This window comes from Balaenoptera musculus, chromosome 1, assembly GCF_009873245.2.
Source record: "Balaenoptera musculus isolate JJ_BM4_2016_0621 chromosome 1, mBalMus1.pri.v3, whole genome shotgun sequence".
Classification (NCBI taxonomy): Eukaryota; Metazoa; Chordata; class Mammalia; order Artiodactyla; family Balaenopteridae; genus Balaenoptera; species Balaenoptera musculus.
The window spans coordinates 135106494-135125919 of NC_045785.1; the positions used below are offsets into that span (position 1 = coordinate 135106494).

General features: G+C 35.2%; 1 protein-coding gene across 9 annotated transcripts in view; it reads left to right on the plus strand.

Annotated features, from left to right (window-relative positions):
- Window positions 1-19426, plus strand: part of TOR1AIP1 (torsin 1A interacting protein 1) — a 44911-nt gene that overhangs the window by 15157 nt on the left and 10328 nt on the right. For all 9 annotated transcript variants that reach the window (XM_036859043.1, XM_036859082.1, XM_036859034.1 and 6 more), the window contains 5 exons: window positions 12339-12380; window positions 13284-13370; window positions 16226-16282; window positions 18418-18459; window positions 19002-19070. In XM_036859043.1, coding sequence (XP_036714938.1) covers window positions 12339-12380; window positions 13284-13370; window positions 16226-16282; window positions 18418-18459; window positions 19002-19070 — 297 coding nt within the window. The remainder of the gene's footprint in view (window positions 1-12338; window positions 12381-13283; window positions 13371-16225; window positions 16283-18417; window positions 18460-19001; window positions 19071-19426) is intronic.

Below are 19426 nucleotides of genomic sequence, written 5' to 3' on the forward strand. Positions count from 1 at the left end.
TCACAAACACCAAGCAGGATTAATGCCAAAAAATAAAAATACACTTAGGCATATCCTTTTTAAACCACAGAGTGTCAAAAATAAAGAAAAAAATCCCAAAAGAAGTCAGAGGAAGACAACACATGACCTGTAAAGGAATAAAGGTCAGAATTACATCTAACATCTCAGAAATCATGCAAGCAAGAAGAGATTGGAGTGAAAGATTTAAAGTGTTCAAAGAAAAAAACCCCACCAACCTGGAATACTGTACCTTGCAAAACTATCCTTCAAAGGTGAAGCCTCTACCCAAGCTAACTAAGAAAAAAAGAAAAGGAAAGAAGAAAAAAAAAAAGGAAAAAAAAGTAGGACACAAATTACTGATGTCAGGAATAAAAGAGGGGACACTATAGATCCCATGGAAATTAAAAGGATAACACAGGAATTTTATGAACAACTCTGTGCCAGAGATTTGATAACCTAGATGAAATGAACTGATTCCTCGAAAGACATAATCTGCTAAAACTCACTCAAGAAGAAATAGGTGATCCAAATAGATCTATATCTCTTAAGTAAATTGAATCAATAATTAATAACCTTCCAAAACAGAAAGCACCAGGCCCAGATGAGTTTCCTAGTGAATTCTATCAAACATTTAAGGAAGAAATTATACCAATTCTCTACAACCTCTTGGAGTATAGAAGCAGAGGAATTACTTCCTAACTCATTCTGTGAGGCCAGCATTATGCTAATACCAAAACTAGACGAAAACATCCTGAGAAAAAACTATAGACCAATGTCAGAAACACAGCAGAGTGAAGCATCTACCTTTGTCTCTCCCCTTCACTCTACAACCAGTGAAACATCCACAAATTAACAAAGGTGCCTCTGCCCAAAACAACAGGATGCTGGAGAATTCCACATATCTGTACATCTAAAGCTGGGTGAATTTTAACACTTAGTGGAAGTGGAACTGAGGAAACAGTGGAGATGGGGCCTGCAATTTGAGTCCCTTGATGGGACAGCAGAGCCCACAGCTTCAGAGAACCCAGTAACTGCAAGAAAGGCTACATGCATGACTTGAGCCAACTGAGTGCACCAGCACCCATGGCCACAAGTAACTGGTGGGTAGCAGCAGTGGGGCCTAGGACCCCATCACAACAGCTGCTGAGGTGCCCACATCCACAGCCCCCTCCACCTCCTATTCACAGTGGCATAGCCTGCAAACCTTACAACAGACAAGGTAGAGTTGCCTGCATGACTCCAGCTCCCTCTTCCCCCTCCATCCTCTCCCCTTCCCCCGATGGTGGAACCTGTGTCTCGGGATCCCAGACACAAGGAAAGGAAAGAGCTCACCATCTTGGTGACGACAGCAACTCTAGCAGAAGCAAGGAGCTACAACCCTGGTGGCACAAAAAGGTACAACAAAGGCACAGAGCCACACCTCCTACAGAGAAAGTGGAGGCTAGAAAGTGCCACTCAGATGTACTAACCAGTGGCAGCTCAGGTAAGAAAAACTAAAAACTTATGTGATAGTGCCACTGACTGGAAAACAAAGGAATCTAACTCCTAACCTGTCGTTTAATATTAAATGCGCTGACAGAGGAACAATTCATCATCAAACAACATGAAGAACCACAGTAACACTATACCACAAAAAGAAAATGACAGTTCTCCAGAAACAAAACTTAAAGTCATGAAATATTGTAATCTGACTGATAGAGAATTAAAAATAGCTATCCTAAAGGTACAGAAGGAGATACAATAAAACTCAAGCAGTTTAATGAGCTCAGCAATAAAATTAATGAACAGAAGGAATACCTTACCAAAGACATTGAAATTCTAAAAGACAGACAAATTCTGGAGCTGAGGAACACAATAAATAAGATGAAGAATTTATTAGAAAGTATTGGAAATAGAGCAGGCCACATGGAAGAGAGAGATAGTGACCTCTAAATAGAAATCTAGAAATGATACAAGTAGAAGAGGAAAGAGAAATAAGATGTTTTAAAAACGAGGAAATCCTATGAGAGAAGTCCAACTCTTTTAGGAAGGGCAACGTTAGGAAAATGGGTATCCCAGAAGGAGAAGGGAACAGAGAGGTTATTTAAAGAAATAATAGCTGAGAATTTCCCAAACCTAGGGAAGGAGCTGCATATACAAGCCCATGAAGCTAAGAGAACACTTAATTACCTCTGCAAAAAGACCTCCTCCAAGACATAATATTAAAATTGTCAAAATTCAATAACAGTATTCTAAAGGCAGCCAGGGAAAAAATAATGGTGACCTACATACAAAGGAACCCCCCATTAGGCTATCAGTGGATTTCTCAGCAGAAACTCTACAGGCCAGGAGTAGAATGACATTCTCAAAATACTGAAAGATAAGAAATGTCACACAAGAATACTCTATCCAGCAAAGTTAACATTCACATATGAAGGAGAAAAAGACTTTCCCAGATGAAAGCTGAAAGAGTTCATCAACACTAAACCTGCCTTGCAAGCTCTATTGAAAGGAGCTCTTCAACCAGAAACAAAGTGGCCAAAATATACAAAACTTTGAGCAAGGTGATAAATAGAACTAGAAAATTGCAACGGTCTATCAATTTTTTAAAACCCTCTATCATCACATAAAGGTTAAAGGGAGAAAAAAAGCAGAATAATATAACTATTTCACCTTGATAACAAACTCACAACATGAAAAGGAATAACTTAAGACAACAAAAACATAAAAGGGGAAACTTGTATAGGTAAATGAAGATATCAGTAGAAAAAGGACTATTTTAACTAAGATGTTTTATACAAACCTCAGGGTAAACACAGAACATTAACATAGAGCAGAGACACACAACATAATGAGAGAAACCTGAGAAAAATATCTTAGAAAACCACCCAACCAAAATGGCAGGGGACTTCCCTGGTGGTCCAGTGGTTAAGACTTGACCTTCCAACGCAGGGGGTGCGGGTCCAATCCCTGGCTGGGGAGCTAAGATCCACGTGCCTCATGGCCAAAAAACCAAAACATGAAACAGAAGCAATATTGTAACAAATTCAGTAAAGACTTGAAAAAAATGGTCCACATCAAAATAAATAAATAAATAAAAATTGCCAGACAGAAGCACTAGGAGAAACAAGGTATAGATCAACCAGGAAAAAAAAGATATGATGGCAGTACTATGTCCTTATCTATCAATAATAACCCTAAATATAAATGGATTGCACTCACCAATCAAAAGACACAGAGTGGCTGGATGGATTGAAAAACAACTATATGTTTCCTCTAGAAAACATAGCTCTAAAGACAAACATAGGCTAAAAGTAAAGGGATGGAAGATGTTACATCAAGCAAATAGCAGCCAAAAGAAAGCTGGTATAGCCATACTCATATCAGAAAAAGTAGACTTCAAACCAAAAAAGGTAACAGGAGACAAAAATGAACAGTATATGATAATAAAGGAGACAATTTATCAAGAAGACATAACAGTGACAATTTATCAAGAAGACGTAACAGTGATAACATAACAGACAGATCTTTCAGACAGAAAGTCAACAAGGAAACACTGGCCTTAAATGAAACATTAGACCAGATGGAGTTGATAGATTTTTAAAGAACGTTCCATCCAAACACAGCAGAATATACATTCTTCTCAAGTGAACGTGGAGCTTTCTCAAGGATAGACGATATGTTGGGACACAAAACAAGTTTCCATAAATTTAAGAAGATTGAAGTCATATGCCATCTTCTCTTACCACAATGGAGTGAAACTAGAAATCAACTACAAGAAGAAAACTAGAAAAATTACAAATATATGGAAACTGAACAACTATTGGGTCAATGAAGAAATAGAAGGAGAAATAAAAATTACTTGAAAACAAATGTAAATGAAAATACAATATACCAAAATCTATGGGATGGAGTAAAAGAGGGAAGGGTTTTTTTTTAAATTTTTGTTTTTAATTATTTTTATTGGAATATAGTTGATTTACAATGTTGTGTTAGATTCAGGTTTACAGCAAAGTGAATCTGTTATACCTATATCCACTTTTTTTTAAGATTCTTTTCCCATATAGATCATTACAGAGTACATCCATGTCTTTTTTTTTAATTAATTTTTATTGGAGTATGGTTGCTTTACAAGGAGGGAAGTTTATATCAATAAGGTCTACCTCAAGAAACAGGAAAAGTCTCAAACAATCTAACCTTACACCTAAAGAAACTAGAAAAAGAAGAACAAATGAATCCCAAAGTTAGTATAATTAAGGAAAAAGTAAAGATAAGAGCAGAAATAAATAAGAAACTAAAAAGACAGTAGAAAAGATCAATGAAACTAAGAACTGGTTCTTTGGAAAGATAAAATTGACAAACTGTTAGCTAGACTGACTAAGGAAAAAAGCAACAAGGCTCTGATAAATAAAATTAGAAACAAAAGAGGAAAAAAACCAGATACCACAGAAATACAAAGGATTTTAAGAGAGTATTATTAACAGCTATACACCAACAAATTGCACAGCCTAGAAGAAATGGACAAAATCTTAGAGTCATACAACCTTCCAAGACTGAATCAGGAAGAAATAGAAAATCTGAATAGACTGATCACTTGTACCGAGATTGAAACAATAATCAAAGAACTCCCCAAAAACAAAAGTCCAGGACCACATGGCTTCACAGGCAAATTCTACCAAACATTCAATGAAGATTTAATACCTATCCTTCTCAAACAGTTCCATAAAACTGAAAAGAGGGCTTCCCTGGTGGTGCAGTGGTTGAGAATCCGCCTGCCAATGCAGGGGACACGGGTTTGAGCCTGGTCTGGAAAGATCCCACATGCCGCGGAGCAACCGGGCCTGTGAGCCACAACTACTGAGCCTGCGTGTCCGGAGCCTGTGCTCACAGAGGCCGCGATAGTGAGAGGCCCGTGCACCGCGATGAAGAGTGGCCCCCGCTCGCCACAACTAGAGAAAGCCCTTGCACAGAAACGAAGACCCAACACAGCCAAAAATAAATAAATAAATAAATAAATTTTTTTTAAAAACTGAAAAGAAGGGGATACTTCCTAACTCACTTTAATACATTATTGACCAGAGACGCCACAGGCGTTAGTTTCTGCAGCAATCCCCTGGTCAATAATGTGTTAAGAGGCCAATGTCACCGTGATACCAAAACCAGAGGTTGATAACAACAACAAAAAATTACAATCCAGTATCTCTGATGAACATAGATGCAAAAATCCTGAACAAAATATTAGCAAACTGAATTCAACAATATATCGAAAAGATTCTACACCATGATCAAGTGGGATTTATTCCATTCAAGGATGGTTCAACATTATAAAATCAATCATCGTGATACACCACCTTAATAAAATGAAGGATAAAAGCCATAAGATCATCTCAGTAGATGCAGAAAAAGCATTTAACAAGATTCAATGCTGATTTATGATAAAAATTCTAAAGTTGGTATAGTAGGGGCATACCTCAACATAGTAAAAGCCATATATGATAAACCCACAACTAACATGATACTCCATGGTGAAAAATTGAAAGCTATCCCTCTAAGATCAGGAATAAAACAAGGATGTGCACTCTTACCACTCCTATTCAACATAGTATTGGAAGTCCTAGCCAGAGCAATTAGATAAGAAAAAAGAAATAAAAGGTGTCCAAATTGGGAAGGAAGAAGTAGAAATAATAAATGAATACAGTAAAGTTGCAGGATATAAAATCAATACATAAAAATCTGGGGATTTCCCTGGTGATGCCGTGGTTAAGAATCTGCCTGCCAATGCAGGGGACACGGGTTTGAGCCCTGGTCCAAGAGCATCCCACATGCTTCAGAGCAACTAAGGAAACAACGTGCATAGCACGGGGAGATCAGCTCGGTGCTTTGTGACTACCTAGGTGGGTGGGATAGGGAGGGTGGGAGGGAGACGCAAGAGGGAGTAGATATGGAGATATTTGTTTATGTAGAGCTGATTCACTTTGTTATAAAGCAGAAACTAACACACCATTGTAAAGCAATCATACTCCAATAAGAATGTTAAAAAAAAAAAGAAAGAAGGAAAGAAAGAAAGCAATGTCATTTACAATTACAACAAAAATAATAAAATACCTGGAAGTAAATTTAATCATGGAGGTAAAAGGCATGTACGGTGAAAAATATAAGACACTGTTGAATTGAAGAAGACACAAATAAATGGCAAGATATTCTATGCTCATGGACTGGGAGAATTAACATCGTCAAAATGTACTTATTACCTAAAGCAAACTACAGATTCAGTGCAATCCCTATCAAAATCCCAAAAACATTTTTCACAGAAAAGAACAAAAAATTTTAAAACTTATATAGAACCACAAAAATCCCCTAGTAGACAAAGCAGTCCTGAGAAAAAAGAACAAAGCTGGAGGTATCACGCTCCCTGATTCCAAACTATACTACAAAGACATAGAAACAGCATGGTTGCTATGGCAGGAAAACATATATAGATCAATGGAACACAATTGAGAACCCAGAAATAAGCCCACACACATATGGATAATTAATTTATGACAAAGGAGCAATGAACATACAATGGAAAAAGGATAGTCTCTTCAATTAATGGTATTGGGAAAACTGGACAGCCAAATGCAGAAAAATGAAACTAGACCAAACCATACACAAAAACTAACTCAAAATGGACTAAATATTTGAATATAAGATGAAACTACACTTCTAGAAGAAGCAGAGACAATATGCTCTGTGACATCAGTCTTCGCAGTATCTTCCTAGATACGTCTCCTCATGCAGGGGAAACACACACAAAATTTAACAAGTGAGATTATATCGAGCTAAAAAGCTTCTTCAGCAAAGGAAACCATCAATAGAATGAAAAGACAACATACTGAATGGGAGAAAGTATTTGCAAATGACATACCAAATATGAGGTTAATATCCAAAATATATGAAGAACACATACAACTCAAAAACAAAAAAAACCCAAACAACCTGATTAAAAATTGGGCATAGGAGCTGAATAGACATTTTTCCTAAGAAGACATACAGATGGCTAACTGGCACATGAAAAAATGTTCAACATCACTGATTATTAGGGAAATGCAAATCAAAATCACAGTGAGATATCACCTCACATCTGTTAAAATTCTCAAAAAGGCAAGAAATAACAAGTGTTGACAAGGATATGGAGAAAAGGGACACCCTCATACATTGTTGGTAGGAATGTAAGTTGGTACAGTCACTATGGAAGACTATTTAGAGATTCCTCAAAAAATTGAGAATAGAACTACCATATGATCCAGCTATCCTACTTCTGGACATTTATCCAAAGAATATGAAGATACTAATCTGAAGAGATATCTGCACCACCACCCACCCCTATAATCATCACAGCATTATTTACAATAGCCAAGGTACAGAAACAACCCAAGTGCCCATCAACAGATGAATGGATAAAGAAGATGTGGTATATGTATACAATGGAATACTACCCAGCCATAAAAAAAGATGAAATTTTGCTATTTGTGACAGTGTGGATGGATCTTGAGGGCATTATGCTAAGTGAGCTAAGTCAGACAGAGGAAGACATACATATGATTTCATTCATATGGGGAATGTAAAAAAACTAATAAACATTTAAAAATAAATGAACATACCAAACAAAAACAAACATGTAGATAGAACAAAGTAGTGGTTATCTGAGGGGAAGGGGCAGTGGGGAAGGGGAAGTGGGTAGAGGGGATCAACTGCATGGTGATGGATGGAAAATAAGTTTTTTTTAATAAATTTATTTGTTTATTATCTATGTTTGGCTGCATTGGGTCTTCATTGCTGCGCACGGGCTTTCTCTAGTTGCAGCAAGTGGGGGCTACTCTTCGTTGTGGTGCATGGGCTTCAGTAGTTGTGGCACACAGGCTCAGTAGTTGTGGCTTGCAGGCTCTAGAGCACAGGCTCAGTAGTTGTGGCACACAGGCTTAGTTGCTCTGCTGCATGTGGTATCTTCCCGGAGCAGGGATCGAACCCGTGTCCCCTGCATTGGCAGGCAGATTCTTAACCACTGTGCCACCAGGGAAGTCCCAGAAAATAAGTCTGTGGTTGTGAGCACATTGTAGGGTATATAGAAGTAGAAATAAAATGCTGTACACATGAAACTTACAGATCAATGTTACTTAAGTTTTTTAAAAAATGTTTAAAAAATATTTCTCATGGACACACATGCAAAAACCTTCAACAAAATGTTAGTAAATCAAATTTTTAAAAGTACGAAAAGAATTAATACACTACAACCAAATAGGATTTATCTCAGGTGTGCAAGGCTGGTTTAACATTTGAAAATCAATTCATATAATCCAACACAACAGACTAAGGAAAAATCATATGATCATATCAATAGATGCAGAAAACAACATTTGATAGAGTCCAACGCCCATTCATGATAAAAATCCTCAGTTAGGAATAGAGGTAAACTTTGTCAACTTGATAAAGACTATCTACAGAAACTACAGCTAACGTGTAATAATGGTAAGAAACTGGAAGCTTTTGTACTAACATCAGGTACAAGGCAAGGATGTCCTTGCTCACACGTTTTCAGTATTGTGCTGGAAATTCTAGCTAATGCAATAAGACAAAGGAAATAAAAGGTATACAGATTGGGAAGGAAGAAATACAACTGTCTTTATTCACAGATGACATGATTGTCTATGTAGAAAATCCAAGAGAATGGACAAAAAACCTTCTGGAACTTATGCAGTTATGCAAAGTTGTAGGATACAAGGTTAATGTACAAAAGTCAAGCACTGTCTTATATACCAGTAGTGAACAAGAGATACTTGAAAATAAAAACACAATATAATTACCATTAGCATACCCCAACATGTAATACTTAGATATAAATCTAACAAAATATGTACAAGATCTATATGAAAAAAACTACAAAGCTTTGATGAATGAAATCAAAGAACTGCTAAATAAATGGGGAGATATTCCATGTTTATGGATAGGAGGACTCAATATTGTCAAGGTGTCATTTCTTCCCAACTTAATCTGTAGATTCAATGCAACACCAATCAAAATCCCAGCAAGTTAATTCATGGATATCAACAAATAAGTCCTAAAGTTTGTATGGAGAAACAAAAGACCCAGAATAGCTAACACAATATTGGAAGAATAAAGTAGGACAGTACTCAGCCTCAAGCTAAACTAAACCTAAAGCTACAGTAATTGAGACAATGTGGTATTGTCAAAAGAATAGACAAGTAGATCGTTGGAATAGAATAAAGAGCCTGTACATAGACCCACATATAGTTAACTGATCTTTGACAAAGGAGCAAAGGCAGTACAATGGAACAGAGAGTCTTTTCAACCAATGGTACTGGGACAACTGGACATCCACATGCAAAAAAAAAAAAAAAAAAAAATCTGAACACAGACCTTAACACCTTTCACAAAAATTAACTCAAAATAGATCACAGACCTAAATATAAACACAAAACTATAAAACTCCTAGAAGGTTACATAGGAGAAAAATCTAGATGACCTTGGGTATGGTGATGCCTTTTTAGGTATAAACCAAAGGCATTATCCATGAAAGAAATAACTGATAAGCTGAACTTTGTTAGAATTATAACTTCTGCTCAGCAAAAGACAATGTCAAGGGAATGAGAAGGCAAGCCACAGATTGCGAGCAAATATTTGCAAATGACATATTTGAGAAAGGACTGTTACCCAAAATATACAAAGAACTCTTAAAACTCAACAATAAGAAAACAACTTGATTTAAGAATGGGTTGAAGTCCGTAACAGACACCTCACCAAAGAAGACATACAGGTGGCAAATAAACGTTTGAAAAGTTGCTCTACATTGTATGTCATCAGGGAAATGCAATTGAAAACGAGATACCACTACATACCTACGCTAACAACACCAAATGCTTATGTGGATGTGAAGCAACAGGAAATCCTATTCATTGCTGTTGGGAATGTAAGATGGTCCAACCACTTTGAAGTTAGTTTTACAGTTTCTTACAAAACTAAACATACTCTTACCATACAATCCAGCAATCCCATTCCTTGATAATTTACCCAAAAGGGTTGAAAACTTATGTCCACACACAAACCTGCACACACGTATGGCAGCTTTATTCATAATTGCCAAAACTTGGAAACAACCAAGATGTCCTTCCATGGGTGAGTGGATAAGTAAACATCCAGACAATGGGATATTATTGTGTTAAGAGCTATCAAGCCATGAAGAGACATGGAGGAACCTTAAGTGAATCTTACTAAGTGAAAGAAGCCAATCTGAAGAGGCTACATACTGTATGATTCCAACTATATGATATCCTGGAAAAGGCAAAACTCTTGAGACAATAAAAAGATCAGTGATTGCCAAGGGTTTGGGGTGGGGGTGGGAGATGGGGGAGCAATGAATATAGGTAGAGCACAGAAGATTTCTAGGACAGTGAAAATACTCTATGATATCATAATGGTGGATACATGTCATTATACATTTGTCTAAACCCATAGAAGGTGCAACATCAAGATTGAGCTGTTATGTAAATTATGGTCTTTGGGTGATTACGATGTGTCTATATAGGTTCATCAGTTGTGACAAATGTACCACTCTGATAGGAATGTTGGTAATGGGGAAGACTATGCATGTCTGGGCACAGGGAGCATATGGGAAATCTCTCTCCCTCTCAATTTCATGAATCTTAAACTGCTTTTAAAAATGAATTTTAAAAATTAATTTAAAAATAAATTTAAACAAATTACTGAGTGCTTACTATGTGCCATTATGAACAAAACTGATGCAGTGGTAGAAGGGTAGTAGACTAGAAATCAGAAGAGTCTGTATTCAAGTCCTTTTTTGTCACTCGTTAGTCCTGACACCCTTAGACAATTCACTTAGTATCTTTGAGCCTTACCTATGATAGTATTCCCTTATGACATTATGGGAATCAGAAAAGACATGAAGTTTTTTGAAAACTAACTAGCAACATGAAAATATTAAGGACTTACTATTATTAAAATAATAACTAAGACATGACCATTGACTCTTAAGAAAATATTTTTTGTTTGCATGCTATGTGAATAGTTGTATAAATGAATAAAGCAAAACAGCTGTCCAAAAAAGAAATACTGTAATAGTTATGCACTTAGAAAACAAAACTTCAAAAAGGGAACAATACCTTTTTATGTGAATGGAAATATTAACAAATTTTAAGGGAATAGCACTAAGACAAGTTTGACTTTCCATTTTTCTGCTTGGAGAAAAAAGATAAAATGAAAGGACAGTCTTTCTAAGGAAAGAGTAGCATAGTATTACTAGCAATTTTCTCAGGGTTAATTTTTTTTATAGCAAAAATGTTGGCAAATACTGATTTGCACTTGCCACTATTGAGTAAGAGTAGTTTGACTAGTATTATACCAATCTAATTAAACTGATTTTTAAAAAGTATTTCCAAATTCACCATATAATGTTTTGGTAGTTGCCTTCTACAGTACAGTTTTTTTTTTCTTTTGTAAAGCAAATAGGGGTTAAAATCAATAGAGGAAAATCTGAAAGCAAACACAAATTTTCAGCTTTGTGGAACATACTACCTCTCATATGATCATTCAGTAGTATTTTAGCCCAATTGTGCAATGCTTGCATTTGGGTATATCTTCCTTTATTTAAAAAAAAAAAATCACAGAATTCCCTGGCGGTCCAGTGGTTAGGACTCTGCGCTTCCACTGCCGAGGGTCTGGGTTCGATCCCTGGTTGGGGAACTAAGATACCATAAGCTGCAGGGCGCGGCCAAAAATACAAAAATAAAAGTCAGAATAGCCGATGTAAAAATACTGCATTTGTTTGACACATTTTGCTCGTTTATCTTTGTCCAGATTTTCTGGCTCTGAGAAATAGTGGTGTATGTGGACCTGCTGGAACTAGGAGAGTTTCTTTACCTTTCTTACATCCTCTTTGGATGCACTGATGCATTAAAGAACTGGTTTTTCAACTCTCCTGGTGTGGTTGGCTTTTCAAAAGAGTATAGGGAATCTAGCAGATATGAGAATAAGAATACAGTAAACCTTTAGGGACTGTATTTATCAACATAGAGTTTCATGTTTTCTGCAAACACAGGTTACATTTTATAATACAAATAGACCTCTGGGTGAAGGAACAGTAAACTCTTTCTGATTCTAGTTTGTAGCAGACTTATTCCTGAAATAATGTAAAGGGAAATAATTGATTCTTTTTTTTTATAATTTAACAAAAAAAAGTTTAATTGGTGTGATGTAATATTCACTTTCCTAAATTAGATGCTCTTATTTATTCCTGAGCTTTGGCTTATGATGTTACATACAACATGTATGCTTCTCTGTTCTAGAAGCCACCAGTGTCCAACAGAAGGTCAATTTCTCAGAAGAAGGTATTTTCTCTTAAAATATCATGCAATATATTCTAAATCTTTTTGTTGTTAAGATTAGAAGCAATTTTGCTAAATACTTAAGAGAGAGAGCAGAATATAGTGTCTTTTTGGAAAAAAAAATTTTCATGCTTATCTGAGCTGTTAAATGGACAGGTAAAATAGGATAGAATGATAGCCTTTCTGTGCATTTTAAGCATCTTTTGTCTGTTTGAGTTAATTTAAGCAAAGCTAATATTTTCTGTTTCTGGCATGTGCTGGCCTTTGATTATGGTATTAAAATAATCAGTTTTCAAATTCTCATAACCAGTCTATGTTTGAATAGTACAGTAAAATTTAGTCCATTTTTAAGTTCACCATAATCTGAGATTAGTCACCTGCATACTGAAATGTTTGTATACGGGTGTATGTATCCACACACCCTGTTTGCAAACACACACACATATATGCAAACACATATGCATATGTGTTTGCATATATGTGCATATACTAATGCATATTAGTATATACTAATATACTAATGCATAAACTAATCTTGTCTGAATTTATACACTAACTATATACACTAACTATATGTACTTTTCCTCCCCATAAGGTAAAACTTTTCTTCTATTTAATGTTCATTTGTTTACTTTTCGACTCTACATTAAAGCCTCAGAATATAATCTTATTGAATATTCGTTTGGGATATAATTATTTACCTCAGAGAAAATAAAATAAATGAGCTCAATTTTAGCTTATTTAGAACTTTGTGACTCAGGATAGTAAGCATAATAAATAGCAATTCTATATCCAGTTATTTAAAAGGCTTCATTTTAATGTTGAATTACTTGTTTTTATTTTTTAATCCAGATCTTTAGAGCCTTAGAATAAAGACTATACTAGTATATTTTTATTTCTTTTTAGGGGAAATGGAGGAAAATGATCAAGACAGCTCTGACGGTGATGTTACGGTTGTTAAGGTCAGATCCGGGGATTCTGTTGAGTCTGGAGGTAACATTGCTTTATGTACATATGACTCTTATCTTAGGAGCTATATTTTTAGTTAAAGTGTAAAGGTATTCTGCGAATTTGCTTTTTTAAAAAGTATTTTAAAGTATTTATTAAAACTACTTTTTAAAAAGTGTGCTTTTAAACATTTTTTAAAATTACTGATTCCATGTATACATTTGATTAGTAATGTAATATTTAAACAAACAAATCACTTTTACCTTGCTTTGTTGTTCATGGAACATAAGATATTTTTGTGCTCAAAAGAAGAGTTATTCGTGATTTTAAAAAAAATTTTATAGAGGGACTTCCCTGGTGGCGCAGTGGTTAAGAATCTGCCTGCCAATGCAGGAGACACTGGTTCGAGCGCTGCTCCGGGAAGATCCCACATGCTGTGGAGCAACTAAGCCTGCGTGCCACAACTACTGAGCCTGTGCTCTAGAGCCCGCGAGCCACAACTACTGAGCCCACATGCCACAACTCCTGAAGCCCGCTCACCTAGAGCCCATGCTCTGGAACAAGAGAAGCCACTGCAGTGAGAAACCTGTGCACCACAACAAAGAGTAGCCCCCGCTCACCGCAACTAGAGAAAGCCCGCGTGCAGCAACGAAGACCCAATGCAACCAAAAATAAATAAATAAAAATTAAATTAAATTAAAAATTAAAAAAAATTTGTATACAGAAACTGATCACACTGGCATTGACTCACTACACTATCAGGAGTGTTAGTTAGCTTTTAGGAAGTTTTAATAAACTTAGATTACTGCTTTTATCTCTGAATTGTTCAAATTCACATCCAGTTAGCAATAACAATTTCTGATTGTTCGTGTGAATTGATGTTTAAGTTTATTCAAGGAAAGAATCGACTGAAGAGAAAAAAATACCAACTTGAGACTTACGAGGGTGCTGATCAAATTTGTAAACAGTGTAAATAATAATTTTATATTTTAGTTCCATTAAAGAGTAAGTCTCTACTTACCCCTCACCACCTTTTGAGAATTTCTGTAATTCCTATGTTTTACTTAATCATTCCATTTTAAAAATAAGCTCAGAAGCTGTTTATGTGCATTTATTCTACATATTTCCCACCCTTCCTCATTTTTCCCCATTCTTTCTTTTTTTTTTTTTTTAAATATTTATTTATTTATTTGGCTATGCCAGGTCTTAGTTGCGGCACACAGGATCTTTATTGCCGCATGTGGGATCTTTAGTTGCAGCATGTGGGATCTAGTTCCCTGACCAGGGATCGAACCCGGGCCCCCTGCATTGGGAGCTCAGAGTATTAACCACAGGACCACCAGGGTAGTCCCTCACCATTCTTTCTTTTTTTTTTTTTTTTTTTTAATTTATTTATTTATTTATTTTTGGCTGTGTTGGGTCTTCGTTTCTGTGCGAGGGCTTTCTCTAGTTGCGACAAGTGGGGGCCACTCTTCATCACGGTGCGCAGGCCTCTCACTATCGCGGCCTCTCTTGTTGCGGAGCACAAGCTCCAGACGCTCAGGCTCAGTGATTGTGGCTCACGGGCCTAGTTGCTCCGCGGCATGTGGGATCTTCCCAGACCAGGGCTCGAACCCGTGTCCCCTGCATTGACAGGCAGACTCTCAACCACTGCGCCACCAGGGAAGCCCCACCATTCTTTCTTGATACAGAAATCCCAAAGGAGATATGCAACACTCTAGCGTAGTGGTTAAGATCTTGGGCTCTGGAGTTACACTGGGTTTCGCTCTTCCACTACTAGGTTTGTGCCCTCAGGCAATTGCTTAACTTCTCTGTTCCTCAGTTCCCTCATCTGGGTTGTTGTGAGGTTTAATTACTTAGAGAGTACCTAGCACATAGTAGACACTCAAATTGAGTGCTGTTGTTAGTTTTCATATATGCATACATACAGCTCTAAAAATTAGAGACTAATTAAGTCATGAATCATATAGCCAGTAGCTTGATGCCATTGCTACCAGTGCGGCTCTTTGAAGCTACATAAACCCCAGGCTCTGTGATCCCTTTTGAATTCTAATAAATTCTTATTGAAGCATGCATACCCCATACAGAAGAAAACTCTAGCTAAAGAACAAAGATGTGAGGCATATTAAAAAGAATACTGATCTTTCTAGATTGTCTTCTGGGCCAGTTATTACCAAAGAGGTACTAGAAGATCCACTGGAGTGCAGGAGGAAAATATTAGAATTTAGTGTATATACATCTTTTATTTCATCCATTTAAAATGTCTATTTTAGTTTGTTTTATAATATATACAACACATTAGTTAATATATTATTTTAGTAATGCTTGTATATAATATTAAAAATATATTTTGGAGATGGATGCTCAAAATTTTTTTAGTTATAGGAGTACACCAACAAAAATACTTAACCACCACCTGGTTGTGTCAAATGCTTTTGCCTCCAAGATAGCAGTCTGACTGCTTTTAGACATACTTTGTTATAAATTCCACTTTTAGCTGAAAAAAAATTAAGATTTTTAAGAAGGGAAGGCTAAAATACATATCGACCGCTTGCAAGAAAAATTTAAGACAAAATGGATAGTAATGATTTCCAGAAGATCCATTATTGTAAACTTTCAAGATTTTCCCCAGCTCAAAGGTTTCATTATCTTCTTTACCTCAAGCCATTCTCTATATCTTTTTTTCTCTTTAAAAAGAAAAGACAGATAATTAATTTTTTAGACATAACTTGACCCTTTAGAAACTATTTTTTAAAATAAATTATACATTCAAGTGTTGAATTCCCTTGGGTTTATCTGAATATTTTTGCTCTTTTGACTACTCATCGTTCTCTGGTTAAATGTGCACTTAGAAAGTTAAATATGCTTTATAGTATACTATATTTCTTTTTTGTTTTTAGACCAAACCACCAGATCATCAAGTCAATATCCAGAATCACTTTGGCAGTCATCACAAAGTAAGTAAAACCATGATTTTTACTCTTAAAAGTCTACCTGTGGGTGTGGTCAAATGCTATTCTTATTTTTGAAGATCTTCTTTTGCAGTTTAATGTAAAATGTTGAAAAAGAGGTATAGTGAATGCTAAAAAAACCCTCATCTTGCATCTTGAATTTGCTTCTTGAGTTAATCACCTCTGGACCCAACCTTGATTCTGAATTTAAAAAACACAAAAAACTACTGCTTTCTTTGATTTGTTGAATGTCCTTGTTTGCAATATAAATTTGTTGATTGTTTTAGTTTAATTAACTAATATAGTAGTTTGAGCCTACTTATATGGTATGATTTAAACTGTGTTGTGAAAGTTTGGAAGGATGAATAAATAACTGGTAAATCAGGTAAAGTAAAAAGTTAATGGTAAGTTAGTTGGTGCGTATATAAAAGTCTTACAGCCTGGCTTACAACTTTGAAAATTTTCGTAATAAAATATTGAGAAAATGTAACACACATGAAAAGAATGGGAAGTAATATACTAAAATGCTAACAGTGTTTGTTCAGGATGGTAGAATTGTTGACATTTTTCATTTCCTTTTTTTCTATATTTTGCAGATTATCTACAATGGATATGTATCTCTTAGGTTAAGCAGAAATTACACTGTTTTTTCTTTTTCCATTTTTAAATCAAGTCCCAGAATTCAAATTAATTATTAGTCAACCAAAAATATCCTGGAATGTAAAATCTTCAAGAACTTTTTTTTCCTTCCACAATACCATTTTAAAAATATGGGACTATTTTTAAAGAAAAAGTCTTTGGAAATCTGTTTTATAATTACTGTGTTCATAGGATTCCACTTTATATGTGTGTATATATATATTTTTTTTAGTTTTTAGTAGGTTCTGGGTTTGGAATTTAAACTGAGACAAAACAAAAGCAGCTGAAACAAAAATCAGTCATTTATGGAAAATTACTCTCTGGATTATCTTATATGTTTGCCCTTTGTTATTCTAAATCTTTGATCTTTGGAAGCTCTGAAATGTGTCTCCTTATATTAATTATGCTATACTTATGCAATGGTATACTTTTCAGTTATGGAAAATGAGTTGTTTGTATACAATTAGGTATATATTTCCTTGAATCTAAAATGCCATTGCTTTTATGTATCACTGAGAAAGAAAACCATCCAGTTAAACTGTGTCATACCACTGATTCTAAGATGCAGCCCTAAAGCAAAGGTATTTTTAAAAAATTACTTCACAGAGTCAATGAAAGACAATACAAAAAAGTGTGTGTCTAGTTTTTTAAAACGTTCTTTGTTAGTGTAGACTGAAAACAAATCTGGAATATACATCTGTCTTATTCACCATGGTTTTCCTACAATGTTTTGCACGTAATAGGCACTTAATAGATATTAATGAATTTTTAGGTTATGCATTTCTAGAATGGTGCATTTCTGTTACAGCCAGCACGTACTGCATTTTTAGTCAGAAAATAAGTTGAACATAAATTTATATTGCTACTTGTATCAGTAGCTAGAAGTAACTTGTTTCTTCAGGGCAGATTTGCAAATTTACCATGTTATAATTGTTTGTAATAACATTTTCTGATTATCCCATTGTATCATTTTACAGTTGTCCTTAAATACCATCCCAAAACATGAAGTAGCATCTTGCACCGCATAACTACTTTTCGGTGTTCACAAATTTGCTTATATAGTATATACCGTTATATATGAACTGCCTGGGTTTATATCTCAGTCCTACTACCTTTTACATATGTAATCTTGGGGAAAATTATCAATTTCAGTTTACTTATTTGTAAAATAGGAATAATAGTATCTACCACATAAAGTGTGAGAGTTGATAAAATTATACTTGGTACCTGGTAAACATTCAGTACATTTAGCTTTTATTTTGATGGAGTTGCTCTTAAAGCTGGCTTCTTATTATCCAATTCCTGAACATTTTGAAGTTTAGAAAAGGGAAAATACATATATATTGTATATGTTTGGGACTGATGAAAGAAAGGTTTGATTTTTTTTGTTTGTTTTTGTTTTTGGTGTCAGTAGTAAACAAGTAAAATGTTTATGGAACATCTTCATTGTTTTTATTTCCGTTCTTCGTTTTCTATGACCTTATCTCTGTTTTCTGTTTCAGGTCGAGACTTCACAGCTTTTGATAAGCAACCATTAGTGCTAAGTAAGTGGTTGGTTGTCTATTCTTTTATCAATCAACCAGTTCTAGCCCAGTCTTACTCTGCCAACAAAAATTTGAATAGGATTCAAAGTCATTTTACCCTCTTTGCCTTTTAATCCACCACGAATTGATACTATATGTAATATTGGTACTTTGTGATGTAGAAATATGTTTAGGATTACTTTCCTGAAAATAATTTATTTAAAAAAGTAAATGGTTAACCTTTTTCTTCTTAATTAACACCAAAGTGTTAATGAAGTTCAAGTGTTAATAAATGCAGTCATAGACCATAGCAAAGGACTTGTACATAGTTTTGTCTATTAGGAGATTATGTATTTATTTGCTGCCTTTTTTGCTGCGGGAAGTGGCTCATCCTCACTAATGTGATCCTTTGACATTATCTTTTACTTTTGAACCTATTGCTTTGGTTGTTTTCCTCGCCAAATTTGTTTTGCCTTTCTGATAAATTTACCTTATAACATTGAGGTATAGTATACATTTTCAAAGTATGTGAAATGATATCTTGATATATATATTTGTCTCAGGCTCGGGATATCAAAAAAATTCTCAGGAATGGGTTGAACAAACCACGAGAATAAGGACTAGGATGCAAAGTAAGTTGATAAATCTCTACCTGTTACTGAAGAAATTTTTAAATTACTACCTGTTATTGAAGTAATTTTAAGTTTATTTGCTGTTTTCTTGATTATTTAACATATAAAACTGTTTAGTTCATCAGATAAGCATTTGGGTTGCTTGTGAGCTCATTAATAAAGGACATTTATGATTACCAGTTTAGTTATTTCCATCTACTTGGATTGGCCGGAGATGGACTGGGTGTAGAGTGTAGATAGTGCTGCGAGAAAACCAGTGGATGGTAGGTCTGTACTTGACAAGTTGTCAGTTCTGTCTAGCAACAGTACAATCTGCACATGAAAATGAAATTCTAATCTTTTGATAGTACCTGTTT